Source organism: Oryzias latipes, chromosome 21, assembly GCF_053564925.1.
Source record: "Oryzias latipes strain Hd-rR chromosome 21, Olatipes_Hd-rR_3.1".
Lineage (NCBI taxonomy): Eukaryota > Metazoa > Chordata > Actinopteri > Beloniformes > Adrianichthyidae > Oryzias > Oryzias latipes.
This window is the reverse complement of record NC_136257.1, coordinates 16,224,701-16,242,110: the sequence shown is the minus strand read 5'-3', so window position 1 is coordinate 16,242,110 and position 17,410 is coordinate 16,224,701. Positions and strand designations below refer to the sequence as shown.

Here is a 17,410-nt window from a genome sequence, read left to right as displayed (position 1 = left end):
CATCCAACAGTCCAGGATTCAGCCATTTTTGTACATAAAACAATCTGTTTGCAGAGTAGTAGTCCTGGAAGTCTGGTAGGCCTAGTCCTCCTCTATCTTTAGGTTTTTGAATAGTTTTTAAACTGATCCTCGGTGGTTTACCTTCCCAAAGGAATTGGGAAATGAATGAGTCTAATGATTTGAACCAAGTAGTTGGAGGTTTGGAAGGAATCATTGAAAACAGGTAGTTAATTTTGGGAAGAATCGTCATTTTTATGGTTGCAACTCTCCCTATTAGAGAAATGGGTAGAGTTTTCCATCTAGTGAGATCAGCCTTGGTTGTTTTAAGGAGTTGGGTGTGGTTTAACTTGAATAGATCAGAAAGCCTAGAGGAAATATTTACACCTGAGTACTTTATGTTGCCTGTTTGTAATTTAATAGATAACAGATTTAGATAATTGCAATTAATTGGTAGAATTGTGCTTTTAGACCAGTTTATGGAGTATTCTGAAACTGAGGAAAATCTATTAATTAGGGAGATGATTTGGCAGATGGAAGACTGCGAATTTGGACTAAATAGTAAAATATCATCCGCATAAAGACTTATTTTGTGTTCTAGATTTTTGGTTTGAATGCCTTCAATGTCTCGACTTTGCCTGATTGCAGCAGCTAGAGGTTCAATAAATAGTGTAAATAAAGACGGAGAAAGTGGACAGCCTTGTCTGGTTCCTCTTTGTAAATTAAAGCTTGGAGATGTTTGGTCATTGGTTCTGACACGAGCATTAGGAGAGGCATATAATATTTTAATCCAGTTAATAAACGATTTTCCTAAGACAAATTTGTTCAGGGTGGCTATTAAAAATTTCCAGTTGACCTGATCAAATGCCTTTTCTGCGTCCAGTGACAAAATGGTTGCTTCTGGGTTGTTGATAGTTGTATAAACTATGAGGTTGATTAATCTGCGCATGTTGGTAGATGAATGTCTACCCTTTATAAAGCCTGTTTGGTCAGAATGTATGAGAGAAGGAACTACCTTCTCCAGCCTTCCTGCCAAAGCTTTGCAGATTATTTTAAGATCTGCATTAATCAGCGATATAGGTCTATAGCTGGATGGTGATGTGGGATCTTTCCCAGGTTTCAGAAGTAAGATAATATTAGCAGAGTTCATATTTGGAGGTAGATAATTGTTATACTTAATTTCTATTGTCATTCTGAGAAAAATGGGAGCCAAAATTTGCCAAAACTCTTTATAAAATTCTGCTGGGAAGCCGTCTGGTCCTGGGGCTTTTTTACTAGGCATGTTGGTTAATGCTTTATGTAGCTCTTCTTCAGTAAGAGGGGACTCCAGGGCTGTGATTTGTTCCTGTCCGTTGGTGTAGGTAAATCTATGCTATCAAGAAAACTATTGATGTCATTGTCAGAAGGATCAATTTGGGATGAGTAGAGGGATTGGTAAAAGTTTTTAAAAACTGAATTTCTTTCGGCTGGATCATGTGTTGCGTTTCCTGTTAGGTCTATGACTGATGAAATAGTTGTCTTCTCTGTGTTTATTTTGAGTTGATTTGCCAAAAATTTCCCAGATTTATTACTGTGATCAAACCTCTCCAGGCGTAGTCTCTGTAATAAAAACTGTGTTCTTTGATTAGTTATTTCATTTAATTCGATTCTTACTTTCCTTATTTGTTGCAGAGTTTGTTCATCCGGAGAGTTGCTGTAGGTTTCCTCTAACAGTCAGATTTTTTGCTCTAAATCCACTAGTTTAGAGTTTTCTTTTCTTTTTTTTTGTGGGATGAGAAGGCGATTATTTTGCCTCTCATGACTGCTTTCCCGGCTTACCATAAAAGCCATGAAGAAATACCTGGGTGGTCATTATTTTGAAGATATGAGGACCATTCTTTAGCAAAGAAGTCTATAAAGTTAGAGTCTCTGAGCAACGATGTATTGAACCTCCAGCTCCTTAATGAAGGTGGTGATGTTTTGTTTTTAAGAGTCAGTGCGTGGTCACTGATAGTAAAGGGGTGGATCTGTGCTTCCGTAGCTAAGCTCAACAAGGAGCTGTTAACCAAGAAATAATCTAGCCTGGAGTATGATTGATGAACTGTGGAAAAAAAGCTACAAGCTCTTTTCGTGGGATGGAATAAACGCCAAACATCACAAAGACCAAAATCCTCCATGTACTGTTTAACAGTGTTTGTGGACTGCCAGATTCTAAGATTTCCTGTGTTATTTAGCCTATCCATCTCTGGATCTAAACACATGTTGAGGTCACCTGCAATGATTAGCGATTTGTCTGTATGCTCAGATAGCGCAGAGAAGAAGGAATGAAAGAATGAAGGGTCATCTACATTGGGGGCGTACACATTAGCTAAACAAAGCTGCATATTTTGAGTGGAAAGAGTGACTATTATAAATCTTCCTTCTGGATCTATAACTTTGTTGGTTTCGGTGAATTTAACTTCCTTATTTATCAGAATTGCTACTCCTCTCTGTCTAGAATTATAACAAGCTGACTATACGTTTGGAAAATCTGCTGTGGCGAGAATACTCACTAAGGAACTAGACATATGAGTTTCTTGAAGAAACGCAAAATCAGTTTTGAGATCTTTTAATTTGGTCAATATTTTCAGTCTCTTCTCTCTGGTTCCAGCTCCGTGCACATTCCAAGTAACTAACCTTAAGGCCCGTACACACCAGGACGAATATTCGCCAGGCGTTATTCGCCAGCGTTTTTCGCCACGTTTTTTGTGTTCACACCCAGGCGATTTTCGCTGACGATGAGCCGAGTGAACATGCAATTTCATTCCCTGACATTAGATGGCGCTTAATGTAAAACAGAAATACTCCTGTACACAAGGTGGCGCTGCGCAACTTTACGCTTCTTAAAATCGCTTTTCACTCAGAAGAAGAGAGCAAGTATTTACGCGCTTGTCAGAATCATACAAAGAAAACATGAATATTTCAAGCACCAGTTGCTCCAACTGGTGCTTGGTTCGGGGATATTTTAGAATGTCCGTCATTATTTCTTCGCGGCAGTGTAGAGGCTACTTGGCGTCTATCTTCTTCGCTGGTATGTGTGCTCAGCAAGGCAGTTTTGTGTTTGAGCGCCCCCAAGTTGTGTTTTACTGTAACTTCAGAAGCTGCAGACACGTGTGCAAAAGCGCCATTCTCATTGGACGAATAGATTTCGACGCGACGCGTCAAAAAAAAAAAAAAAAAAAAACGAACCCGAGGCGTTTTTTTTTGACGCTTTGACGCGTGGCGTTTTTTCGCGTCGGTGTGCACACTCTCATTGGTGTCCTTTGTTTAGTCACGAGGAGTTAAACGTCGGCGAAAATCGCGCGCGAAATTCGTCCTGGTGTGTACGGGCCTTTAGGGTGGACATGCTGCTGTTGAGGTGAATGTTAGAAACTGTATGTTATTGATTGAGGCAAAAATGAGTATATATGTACACATAATGGTGTGCTTGATGTTGCTATGGGGCTTAATGTGTAATGTACAGTGCATGTGATGTAATGCTGGACATGTTGAGTGTCTAAGTGTGTTGTGCAGATCAGTACTATTGTAGAGTTGCTGAGTTATGTGGCAGCTTAGGTGAGCAGAAGGGACTAGTGTGTAAAAAAAGAAAAAAGAGAAAGGAGTGCAGAGGGGGGGATAACTAAGAAAACAGGGAGGGTAAAAACAGAACAAACCTATCATAAACAGGTTTGAAGCTGCTGAGGAGACTGGTGGTGATTTTACCTAAAGTGGAAAACCTTTATGCCCCGTGAGTTATGCCCAGTTTATCAAATATAAGCATAAACTAACATCTGTGCAGAGAGTGTAAAGGGTGTGGATACATATCTGGTTTAGAAGAGCCAGGGAGTGTCGTTTGGGTCGCGTTGGAGCTGTCCGTTCACATAGAGTCGGTCCACAGAGATGACAGCGCGGGCCCCTTCATTCAGAAATTTCCTTCTGATGGGGAACAGGATCCTTCAACGTTCCAAGATTTCTTTGGGGAACTGATCATCCATCCTGAAGTCGGTCCCCCGGAGCTCTCTGCCACGGTGCCTCACCTCTTCCTTCTCCTTGTGAAGCACAAACTTGGCCATGATGGGTCTGGCCCTGCGGTTCCCAGGTCTCGCTGCTCCCATGCAATGCACACGGTGAAAGTTTATGGTTTTAACTTTTTCCTCTGGAAGCTTTAGCTGGGTTTGAATAAAGTTTTTTATTTTTTCCTCGGCGTTTTCTTCTGGCGTTTCTGGTATTCCCATGACCACCAGGTTGTCTCTCATGGATCTTGATTGAAGATCCAGAATGGACTCCTTGATCTTCTTATTTTCCTCAGAGAGTCGGCTCATTCCATCAGAAAGATAACTTACCGACTCTCTCAGCACTGAGTTTTCCGTGGTCAGGGTTTCCACTTGTTTTTGGGAAAATTCTAGAGCATCCTTGATCTCTTGAAATTCCCGGTGAAGAACCTCCAGGAGGGAAAGACGGCTGTCGAAGCTGGATAGTTTAGCGTCAATGCTAAGAAGCATATCCCACGCATTGGATTCGAACTCCGTCTTCGGTGGAGATGCCCCCGGCGATTCTTCGGCACAGCTCCGCTTGGTGGGGGCGGCTGGCTTGCCTGACTGAGGGGTTTTCCCCAAGACGAAGTGTTGGCATTGCTTGTCGATGTAGCTTGTCAGGCTGTCCATATCCTCCGCGCTGCTGCTGCTGCTCTCCAGGACGGTCGAAAAAAAAAAAAAGACACTGGGACGGTGTGTTTATCCCAAAAAGTAGGGGGGAGAAAAAAGATATGCCGCTTGTTTGTTTCAGTTACCAGGATTAAATCATCTTAATTTCCACCAGGTCTCGAACAGATCCGCGTCACAGCTTCATGCGATCATGACATCCATTATTAAGGTTTGCTACTTCCGCAAAAACAACGAGTCAAGGTTTTAATTAAATTAAGAAACCCCGCCTTCTCCACGGAGAAGAAGATGAAGAGGCAGGAGTCGCGGTCAACCCTCCCCGAATAACAAATCCTCCGGACACCGCGTCACCAATGAATACCGGTACAAGTAATAATTACAACGCAGTATTCTTTATTGACAAATAACAGTAAGAACTAACTAATGGACTAACTATACAGGCGTTGTAGAATAAGTATGTGTATGTGTGTCGGTGCGCTGCGTGTGTAAAAGGACTGAGCGCGTGCCACGTGAGTGAGAGCCTTTGACAGCGATGGGCTTTAGGCAAATGTTGCAGCGTGGGGTCTCTTCTTCCACGTCTGTGGCAGAAAACCCATACCAGTTCCAAACAACATATGATTTTATTCCTTTCTTGGGAAAAAACTTCTCACTTTCACAGTAGCCATGCTGTCGCTTGTTGTTTCGTGTGTGCTATGCTATGATTTTGCGGTTTGTCGCTTGCCATACCACCATGTGAAACTAATGCTACGCTGGGGAGCCAAAAATGCACCATTACACAAACACTCGAGTTAGTTATTTTTGAAATCGCCCAGAACAAAAAATTCGAATGAATTCATTCAATCGATTTCTCGCCCAGGCCTAATAAAAACATAATCAACTTTAAACACAAAAGGATATGACAAACAAATATTTTGTTCAAAAACCGCACAATGCCAACAACCCTCCCACACATACATACACACACAAAAAATTATGCAATTTAGAAACCTGGCTTTGTACTAAAGTGGGGAAACAATGTTTTGGGGACATGTCCACATCATTAAACTGTAAGAGCCGTACCTCGGAGATCCCATTTGCAGTGACCCTGTTCACTAAGAAGGGTCAGTCACTGATGTGGAGGATCCCTCTGAGGAGAACAATGGAGTAACAACTTAAATGTAAAAGGAATAAAATAAAATGAAACAAATAAATGACCAAATAAGTACATAAATGAACCTTAGTAGACATACAAAATGGTAAATGTGAATAAATACATAAAAAAGTAATAAATAAAAATAAATATATACATATACATACACATAAATCAAATTGGTAAAAAGAGAACATAAATAATTAAAATATCCAATTAGTTCCCAAATTTCAACTAAAAGCTAGATTAAAAAAGTAGGTTAGTTGAGTCTTCCTTTAAAAACATGAACTGTGGCCCTGGGGCTCTCTGGGAGGCTTTTCCACAGGCGAGGTCCATGATAACTGAATTAGGCCTTGCCGTATGTTTTAGTTCCAACTTTTGGAATAACCAAAAGGCCTGTGGGCTGCACGGTGGAACAGTGGTTAGCACTCTTGCCTCATAGCAAGAAGGACCCTGGTTCAAGTCCCGGCTGGGGGACCTGAAAAAGAACATCAATGGGGCCCCTTTCTGTGTGGAGTTTGCATGTTCCTCCCATGCATGCGTGGGTTCTCTCCGGGGTCTCCGGCTTCCTCCCACCGTCCAAAAACATGCTTCATAGTTTAATTAGCAACTATAAACTGCAACTGTGTGATATGTGACCCTGCGACAGACTGGCGAACAGTCCGGGGTGTCCCCTGCCTTCGCCCAAGAGTGGCCTGGATAGGCTTCACATCCCGTGACCCCGAACGACGTCGGCACGTGTGCTGACGAGGACCCCTGGTCCTCGTCAGCACACGTGCTGCTGAATTTTGCTGCAGTTGAAGGTTCGACATCCTTCTTCCGGGAAGAAGAGGAGGGTATTACCAGAGAGGAGGGTATTACAACAATCTAGTCTGCTGGAAATAAAAGCCTTGACAGATCGTACTTCAAGAGAGAGAAATGGGCGGACAGGTTTCTCACACACTGAGAGGTTTTGTAATTTTTTAGTTTAGATAAAACAATCTCTATCTTGTCTTCAGAACCGATCACTAAAACCTCTGTTTTGTCCTGGTTGAGCCGTAGAAAGTTCTCTGCCATCCATGACTTGATGTCTGAAATACATTTTAAGAGTATGTTGTTTGACTCTTCGTCATCTGGAGACAAATCGATTGTGTAGAAGACTCCTGGGATCTTAGGTGGTAGCAATCACCCCAGTAGGTCGGATCAGGACACATAACGTACAGGTGCGGGAGAATTAAAATGACAGAGTCCAGGGATTGACTTTCAATAATACGAACACAATAATATGAACTGATGAGAATAACTGACATCATCAGAAAGAAAATACAGAATGTATATAACTCTTATTCAACCCAACATAGCTTCAGAATCATCAAATAAACAGAAATTGACAGCTAAGGGACTAATGCTGTGTATAAATTTATTTATAACAACATTAGTTATTAATAACAGCATCACACACTGTATTTACATGTATGCAGCAACAAAAACAAACTGTCTCGGCTGAGGTGTTAGCATTAGCTCTGCCACTCAAGCTAGCGGCTATTTATGCATATTCGTGGTTAACAGACATTAAACCTTGTAGTAAATAATCAAAATACACTCATAATTAACAGAAACATACCTGAGTGCCTACCAGTAATAACTTTACACTTACATGTTACTCAGGCACACATAACCCAAATGCTCGGCTCCTGTCTCATCTGTGCAGCAGCTGCAGGTGTAGGTACCATAACCATTCGGCCTGCAACAACCATTCGGGGTCCTTCGACTAGTGCTGACATCACATTATGTGATTGGCTGTCCGTTGGTCCGATGACGTATCAGATAGTGATTGGTCCGGACAAATTACGATACTACCATAGAAGAAGATATTATGCGGTCCGTTGTAAACAAACAGAGCTCCAACATAGAGCGAGATTATCTTCTAAATGTGCTTTTATCGTTGCTATGATTATGATTATTATTAACTGCATTAAGTCCGAACCCTTCTCAGGACCGCACCCTGTAACAAAGCACCTTCCATGCCTGCGAACACGAAGCTACGAGACGCAGCTGCTCTGCTCAGAGACAGTTAAAGGGGCGGGACTTTTCAGAAAACGGCTTTAGTTGCAGCTAAATCGCGGTACCGTCATTCTTATAAAACTATCTTTAATAGAATCAAATAAACACAAAGAAAAAGTATTTTACGATCTTTCATATTGGTTGAAAAACACTGCAGCTGAATTTAATGTCTCCAAAGCGGGGGGATACTAGCAGACCGGGGATGATGCACTGTTTGTCCAGCTGCTTGATGGAGTGGATGAGGGTGATGAAGTCCTTCTTGAGGGTCTCAGATTGAAACTCGAGGTAATTCCCTCCTGTGTGGACTATTATAGTGTGAACGGAGAGGTTGTGAAGTGCGAGCTGGTGGGCAGAGTTGGTGATGTCATGGACGAAGGTGCCTGGGTGACAGAAAGTGCGGCTCCCGTTAACGCGGACATGCCTGACCATGGAGGTTCCCACAACGAAGGAGCCAGGGCCACCAGTTCTAGCCAACAAAGTAAGCGGGCCCGTCGCAGCAGGAAAAGCGGTAGATGGTGTTTCAACTGCTGCTGAAGGGAAAGCGACCGCTGAGGCAGGCGAGCCACCAGGAAGAGGAAAGGTGGCGGCGGTCACCACAGCACCTGCCATGAACCTGACGCCCCGAAGGAAACCCCGCATTGTTTGATCCTGCTGGGACGTGGATTACGTTTGGGGGTGTCAGGGTGTTTTCTCACTGGATCTGCTCTCAGAAATGCCCCCCCCAAAAAATAACTAAATAAAATAAACATAATTTTTTACCTAGAAGCAGAGCCTCCTTTTCTGATGCGACTCCTCCTCTCATGAACTCAGTCCGTCTGTCTCTGCTGCGGACGAGTGCAGGAATGCAGCTATTCATGCTCTGTCACACAGACACAAGCTTCAGATGCAGAGAGGTCTCCTGCTTTAACAGGCCAATATAAACTATCAGAATTAATCAAAAATGTTGTTGGACTGTGTCAGGTTGTGGAAAATGGCCTGTAAAATAGCAATATTCTTTTTTTTTACCCTTTTCAAAACAGAATTATTACATCTTCAAGCTATAAATTATAGAAGCATTTGTGTAGCATAATTAAAAATGAAAGTCAATACCAGAAATGGTTTTTCATTTTCAAAATGAAGCTGCATTTGTTGATTCAAAATTAAAAACAAATAGCAATCTGCCAAGCTGCTATTTCTTTTTCTTCAATACCCCTCATTCTGTCACTTATATAAAATGATAATTAAAATGGTATTTGACATTTCATTTTCAAAAAGTTCTCTGGTAAATGTGTTATTTATTTAGAAATGTCTAATTTGACAGTTAAAATTGATCAACAGAAATGCTTTTTCATTTTCAAAATGAAGCTGCATTTGTTGACTCTGCTAAGAGACACAGACATGTCTAGGAGCAGTGCGGCCAGGCTTCTAGCCTTGTGTTAGTGGCAGAGAGGGAGAGGGCGTTATGACGGCTGTGTACTCATGATGATTGTACACAGCTTCATGTGAGTACATAGCAGCATTTCCGCCTTCTGCGGTCGTCTTTCAGACACACTGCGGTTCGTTGAAGCTTCCCCCGGGACTAGCTTTTTCTCCAGACCAGCAGCCGCCTCGGCCTAGCGCGCTCGCAAAGCCCAGCAATCCGAAACTCCGGATCGCCGAAGGCAGAAGTGCTGCTACGCATACCCGAGGAAACTGTAAAACCATCATATGAATTTGTGTTTCCAGTGGTGTCCAGAAAATATAAAGGCTGATGTAATTCCCACATCTTTACATCCAGTAAAGTTTGGAGTTCCTCCACGGCTAATGTTTCTACCAAGTATTAGCCTAATGCTAACCCTTCTTCCGGGTCCTTGCAGCCAAGAAAAAAGCACTGGCCGCACGGATTTAAACAATTATGAGCGAGCAGGCCCTTAATGGTAATCATAACAGTAATAAAAGCACATTTAGAAAATAGTCTCCTGCAGCTTCCAGCTGATTTTGCTGTTCGAGGACAGCTACAGCCCCATGAAGAGCTCTAGCAGATTTCACCATCCTAAACGTTTGGCATTTGGGTGTTGGACCAACACACACTGACGTCATCGCCCTGCCTCCCCCCTGGAAATGCTGAGTGGGATTGAGTTATGCGACACTATTCACAAGGTTGATGTGAAAACGAAAATGCAATCCCCTCTTTGCATTTTCGCTTTAATTATGTAACATATGTAACATTTCATTTTAACTTTGAGTCAACAAATGCAGATTCAGTTTGAAAAGGAAAAAGCATTTCTGTTAATCAATTTTGATGTTCAAATTAGACATTTCTTAATTAATTTTGCTATACATTTACCAGAGAACTTTATGAAAATGAAATGTCAAATACCATTTTCATTATCAATTCAATTAAGTGACAAAATGAGCGGTGTTGAAAAAGAAAAAGCGGTTTGGCGGATTGCTTTTTCATGTTAATTTTGAGTCAACAAATGTAGCTTCATTTTGAAAATGAAAAAGCATTTCTTTTTTTGACTTTTATTTTTAGTTATGCTACATAAATGCTTCCATAATAAACACACAAAATCCCATTTTAAATATATTTACAAAAAGAAGATGCCATTCCATTAAGATTATTGTCACAAAGGTGACCACTGGAGACATGCAGTCTTTATACTGACACTTCTTTTTTTTTGAACATGAGGAACCTGTTGTGTGGATCAACAAACTACTCCCTGCAGACTGCATGCAGAATTCATTTGTAAACATTGTGACTTTTCAAACCTAATACTACTAGATTATGTAAGATCTGACCAGAAATACATTTATGCATTTATTTACACAAAAATCAGAACTACCTGGTCAAGAAGTTCCCCATTGGTTGACTCTACAACCTCTCCTTTACCACACAGCAGCTGCAGAAATTAAGACGTTTAGCATAAGTTTATTACAACAGTTTGTTTTCTGTGTATAAATAAGCAAAAATAAGCACAGACCTTGTGGGGTGTTCTGGGGAATGTCTGATCTGACAGTTTAGTAAAAGTGTCTCAAGTATGACGTCATGATAGTGACGTTTTTTGATTCAAAGCGGAAACAGCCCATCATATCGACAGGTTGGCTTTAAAACATGGGAATACTTTAGTAAAAGCTGGATTACACACATTTACATAAATATTAGGGGTATAATGATTACTTTTACCAACAATTTGATTCATTTGATAGATTGTGTTTGCTGATCCGATTCATAGTTATTATTGGTTCATTTTAAATTATCCGAATCACTGACCTAAAATGGATCCAGGACATCTTTAGCCAAAACTTCAACCAGTGTGACTGGGAAATACCTGGTACTGAACAGTGCAGCTGAAGTTTTCCAGATTCCTTCTATTTCTTTAAGATAATCAAGTGTAAATGACAAATGTGTGCAAACAAACAAGTAAAGAAGAATGAATGTCAAATCCATTTACTTTTTAGTTTTTTAGCCCACTGTTGTTTATCCGCATCAAAAAAATCTAAACGGAACATTCTTAGAACATTCTAGCACACAGTATGGTCACATGTCTTTGCTAAATTTAAAGTGTTTCCACACATTGTACTAGAATAATGGACTGATCAGTTTTTGATGACATCACGTGTGTTTTCTAATGTGATGAAATTTGGTTGTTTTTACTTTATAGTAAAATCAACCTACAGTGGCTCAATCCAAATGGTATTTTCAAAGACTGGCTATAATCAAATTACTTCATTTTGATATGATTTTATTAATGGTTTAGGTCACATGTCAAACTTTGGCCAAATTTGGCCCGCAGTGTAATTATAATTGGCCAGCGAGATCATATCAAATGTGCATCAGAGCTGGCCCGTAGTATATACTGTACCGCTAATACTACAAATCCCACAATACTTTGCTAGTATGTTGGAACGCAGTCAAAACAGCCAAGCACTCCTTTTTTTCTGTTGACAGTCATTGACAGTCATGCTCCAGTCCCACTGGGCAAATTCATTTCACCCTCCACAAAAATGGCCAAACAAAAGATGGACAACAGGAGCTTTCAAGACAGGTGGGAGGCAGATTATCTGTTCACGAATATAAAAGACAAACCTGTTTGTCTTGTGTGAGGAGATAAAGTGGATGTAATGAAAGAATATAACTCAAGAAGACACTATATGAAAAGGTTTAAACATTACATATCAGTTGCAGTTAATTTTTCAATAAATATTGAGTCTAGCCTGTGACTTTACTTCACTGCTTAATTTTGGCCCACTGTGATTTTGAGTTTGACACTACTGGTTTAGGTCGATTTGATTCAATCTGTCCTTTTATCCTCATACATATCGGTCTAATTGGATAAATCAATTAATTGGCTAATCGTTACACCCACTAAAAAATATGTCTTAAGCAAAGAGTAAGTCTATAGAAAGATTTTTAACCTACAGAAAATCAGATCAAATTTAAAAGAGGAAAATGACATGAAAAGATTTTTACAGTAAATGTATGATTTCACTAGTTTTGCAGAATGAACAGAGCGTAAAGCTTCTGGTTTTCCAGAATGACTAAAATCCACATCAACTGTTCATTTTTAAACAAATTATTATCCTTAAAACCAAACAAGAGGAAGGTCTTTGTAAACTATTAGCAGGTTATTAGAAACGTGATGCCAATATCCGCATGCCACTTGTATTTCCCGCTAGTGTATTTTGTGGTGTGGTGTTCATGAGTGGCAGACTAAAGCGCTAGATCCTGCAAAGGGGGCTCACCTTGTCTCTGAGTAAGAGCACCTCCCCCTCCAGGTGCCGGTGCTCCTCTCTGGCTTGCTCCAGCTCGGCTTCTTTACTTGACAGCTTCTCCTGCAGATTCAAGAGTTGCTGGAAGAAAAATACAAAACTTCGGAGTAAAAACCAAAGTCCAGCAGAAAAAAAATACACTTTTGTGTCTGTAAAAATAAAAGGTAATCAAAGAAACAGTGCACAGTCGTAAATTAGACTGACATCAAATAAGGTGCGCCTTAAAGACCCGCTCCACTGAAAATTGTGTTTTTAACATGTTCTTGTGCTGTTTTTCTCATGATGGAGGACATATATGTAGAAAATTAAGATTAAAATTCAATTACCGAGTATTACTTGGTTCAAACTGTGTTGAATCAGGAGCAGACAAAAAAAAAAATGCTATTTGATTAAGACCTTAATTGTGATGTAGAAAATACCCTGGGTGGGCAACATTATTATGGTTCAAGTTTTCAGCAATGGGTAGTGGAAAGTGGACGGACTCCTGCTGCTCTGCAGAAACTGTATTCTAAAAACCAACAGTTTTTTTTCTGGCTAAAACATCATAATCAAAATTAAAAGACCACTGGGAACACATTTAGAATAGATAAAAAGATGATCAGAGTGGGACTTTAACAACTACATAAGCAGTATGCATTGTTAAAAGAAACAGCACACATATTAAGATTAAGATTAAGATTCCTTAACAATCTTTGTTAACACATTAACAAGCATTATAATAGAATTTTTAGGGTGTTAGTAAGACATTTATTAGTACAATAAGTCTAATAAGGTTAATTAAATTACTTAGTTAACACATTTACAAGCATTATTATATATCTTTTACAGAAAGATTTTTGTATGTTTAGTCTGTCTTAATGTTATGCTTTGGGGTTGTTTGGGGTAAAAACATTACACACTTTAGATGAGGTGCTGCAAAACAATTAATAAACTGTTAACAAAGTTAATTAATACATTTGTTAAGCTTATAAGCAGTTTAGTAATATGGACTGAAAACAATGGTCTGACTTTAGATGTTAATAAATCTTATTAATACTTTTAGGTATTTGCAAGACATCTGTAATGTTAATAAATATCTTACTAGCATCTTACACATTAATAAAGCCTATTAATTTGTTAAGATAGTTAATAAAACGTATAAGCTTATGAACACTTCTAATAAATGTCTTACTAGAACCCCAAGCAATGATAATACTTCTTAATTTGTCAACAAAGGTTGTTGATAAATCTTATTAAGCTTATTAAAACTGTCAAAAAATTGTTAGGCATCTATAATGCCAGTAAATGTATCATTAGCTTCTTAAAAACATCCTAATAATAATGCTTGTATATGTGTTAACTAAGTAACTTAATTAACCTTATTACTTATTGTACTAATAAATGTCCTACTAACACCCTAAAAAATTGATTATAATGCTTGTTAATGCGTTAACAAAGCTTGTTAAGGAATCTTAATATAAGGTGTTACCGAAAAAAGGAGACATGGGATTTCTGCAAAGGAGTCAGAATCAAGAAATGTGATACTGTTTTAGAGCAAATGAAAGCAAAGCTTTCTAATGTTAAAAAAGCTTAAAGCAGTCATCTGCAGGTTAGGAAATCTTAGGTTTTACATTAACCCAAAATGTGCAGATCTTGAAATAAACCTGATATTCTGTCATTTCTTCTGGCTGGTGATTTACTTGAAGAAAGATGAGGATAAATGTATTTCTGAGAAGGTCTCACTGATTCTGTGTTCTGAGGCAGCTGACAAATTAAATGTGACATTTTTCTCACACTGTGAAAAGTAAGCAACACTTTCACAATGAGCCAACAATACTGTGTGTGTGTGCTGCCTTTCCGATGGATGTTGGTCCATCAGCGTTGTCACTTCAGATCGGGACAGACAGTAAGTCAAGTCCAATCAAGCTTAACTCGTGCCAAATGAGCGCTGTGCTCCAACAAAGCTTTCGTCCTGCTTTCTTAAACTAGATGAGTGTGCAGTTGCAGAGTCAACAAAGAGTTGTTGTTTTTTTTGCATAAGAAGAGATGCTTGTTTATAGTCATCAATTTTTACAGACAGGCAAGGGAAGTAACTCTTTAAAGGACAAAAAGGGTTGATTATGAGTGTTGAGAACCAAGTGAACGTTCTGAAAGAGGGATATTGATTGTGTTGAAATTGTTTGAGAAACAACAAAATTAACATTTTATGCTGCTAGGACCATATTGTTTTTGGACTTGGAAAGATTTCTGCGCATTTGAGAGAAAATTTGACCCCCGCCACGAACTCGAAAAGTCACCAAAATGTGCACACACCTAGGATAAATTGAAAAATAATTGTCGACAAAGTGAATGTCACGAAGAGGATGACATCACGGCGAGCGATCACGTAAAAAAAATGAATGGTCTTCGCTTATGGGGCAAAAAAAAAAGATTTTAAAATACAGTTACGAAACCAAAACACGCATGTCTGGGATAATCCAAAGAAGTATTGAAATTATTACGTGATGGGCACATGACCTACTGCTTGGCGGCCATTTTGTGGCTAACTTTCAGAATTGGCGATTTTAGTGTTTTTCGACAATGTGGGAAAACGACACTTTGGTTCGTGCGATTTTGAAACTTTGAAAATAGATCAAAAGATGATTGGAGTGGGACTTTAAGTTTCTGCACCAGTGCTGTTTCACCTCAGACTGTCATTTCAAACATTATCTCATGTTTTAAATATTGTTTGAGGTGGATCATGAAAATATTAACCAAAAAGGAATTCCAAAGTTGACGCAGAAATGCGATTTCTAAAGATGATGCCCACCTGCTGCATGCTGTGCATGCTCTGCTGCAGCAGCTGGAGCTGAGACTCCTGTGTTTGTGAATGTGCGTAATCCTCGTCCGGCCGGCTGTTTCGGATCTGCTCCTTTCTTAAAAGGTCCACTTCATTCCTGTAGGCATCCAGCTGCCAGCGCAGGGAGTCGTTCTCCTCCTTCAGAGAGGCCTGAGTCTGATCACACACTCCTACAGGAGCAAACGAGGGAGAAGAGAGACTTAATGGATTTTTACTGCAGAGCTCCTGTTCTTTTCTGTCTTTAGCAACTGAATTGGATAACAAAGTTAAAAGGTAAAATGCCATGGATGGAATGAGCAACACTTAATACCTGAATCAGATTTTGAACAAAAAAAAAAAAACGGGGATGAATCGCTTTTCTGCAGAGACCTTCCACAGAAGGCCAGCTACACTGCAGATCTCCACATTGTTTTGTGTTGGTGAACAGTACTTTACCAGAAACAAGTCACCGTCCTTTCCCTGTTATCACTGTGCCGACAGCTCAGTAATAACTTTCAAATACGTCATGGGAAAGTGTATTCATTTCTATAATCCTATTCAACAAATGTAACTTTCATAGAGTATAGATTCAAGTTCCACTGTTTGATTTACAGATCATAAAACCTATAAAAACAACAACAAAACTAGTAGAGAAATCACGATTTACTTCTCAGTCTTTTTAAAATCATTTGTCCATCTTCAATCCTTTATTAGTACGGGCAGACCAGGTCCTGCTGGAAAATCTGCATCTCCATTCAGATCCCCGGCAGGAGGAATCCTGTAGTCCTCTAAAACTTTCTGCAGCAATTTTTGGATTGAAGAAAGAGTTTACCAGAGCTGGACATTGGACCCTGAATCATGACAGATGAAGATTTCACTCTGGACCTTCAGCAGTTTTGGAAGCTGTTCGTCCGCCTCATTCCAGCCTTTCTGGAGGTCTGCAGGTTCTTAAATCTTGTCTTTTTGATAATTCGCTGAAGCCCATTGTCGTCATTGTTGCTAGTGCATCTTCTGCCACATTTTGCCCTTCCATTAGACTTTCTGTTGATCTACTTGGATCTACTGCGATCTGGGAAAGTTTATTTTTTGAATGGAATGATGGATTATGGAAATTAATACACTTTTCCATGATATTCACATTTTTTGAAAAGGGTATGTATTAGTCTGTCAGATCAAAGATCGCTTTGAGTCCCACACCAACTCTTCTCTATTTTTTACACTTTGGTGAAGAAAAAAACTGCAGCAACAAGCCACCTGGCTTTTTTTTCTAGGAAAAATTTTGCGTCATGACATCCTCAAATGTAGTAATTCTGCTGTAATATTTTCCACCTCTGTGAGGCCAACTTCTTTCTGAAAACTGTCGTTTCTATGCATTTTAAGTTTCCTGAATAGACACCCAAATCTCCTTTACACTTGTTACTGTCAATTGATGGGGGTCTAAACCGCCCACTACAAACAGCTGACTGTGTTGATATTTATAATAAAAAACTAATTTACAAATATTAATCCTTTCTAATTTGTACAGCATACAACTGTGGTTGACTACTGTTCACATTAGATTAAGTTGTATATTATGAGATGATAGAGAAGATCTAGATTAAAAATTGCTTTTCCCTGACTGAACTGTTACCGTTTTCTTCGACTCGCATCCGCTTGCAGGCAATTTCATCCGAGTCATCATCTGACATCTCCATTTCCTCCTCCCGCCTGATGCCCATGATCTCTTCACTGTGGGCATTTCTCAGCTCCTGCAACATCACACAAATATGCACACACACCAAAAACACACTAATGATGCACTGCTTTGTGCTTTTAGTCTTTAGGAAATCAGATTGGAACTTGTGCTTGATGGAGTTTAACAAACATGCAAAAGTTACCATCTGCATACCATTTGAAATCCTTTAAAGTAAAGGCAGCGGTACAGCAGTCGGAAAACTCATGATGTTCATCACGCATTACTTGAGCCATTCAGCAAACAGTAGGAAATGTCTTAAGTCAGTGACGTGCGGTGAGGTTGATGGCTGGTGAGGCACCGACTCCTCTGGAGTCAGATTT

The 17,410-nt window shown here is 39.7% G+C and overlaps 1 protein-coding gene across 8 annotated transcripts in view; it reads right to left on the bottom strand.

Annotated features, from left to right (window-relative positions):
• Window positions 1-17,410, bottom strand: part of enox1 (ecto-NOX disulfide-thiol exchanger 1) — a 197,006-nt gene that overhangs the window by 29,178 nt on the left and 150,418 nt on the right. For 6 of the 8 annotated variants that reach the window (XM_078939581.1, XM_004081660.5, XM_078939584.1 and 3 more), the window contains 5 exons: window positions 16,986-17,103; window positions 15,347-15,546; window positions 12,532-12,639; window positions 10,632-10,688; window positions 8,587-8,686 (listed from right to left, as the gene is read on the bottom strand). In XM_078939581.1, the coding sequence (XP_078795707.1) occupies window positions 8,587-8,686; window positions 10,632-10,688; window positions 12,532-12,639; window positions 15,347-15,546; window positions 16,986-17,103 (583 nt within the window). Of the gene's footprint in view, window positions 1-5,714; window positions 5,782-8,586; window positions 8,687-10,631; window positions 10,689-12,531; window positions 12,640-15,346; window positions 15,547-16,985; window positions 17,104-17,410 lie in introns of all 8 variants that reach the window. The other 2 variants (XR_013652696.1, XM_078939583.1) reach the window with 2 other exon arrangements.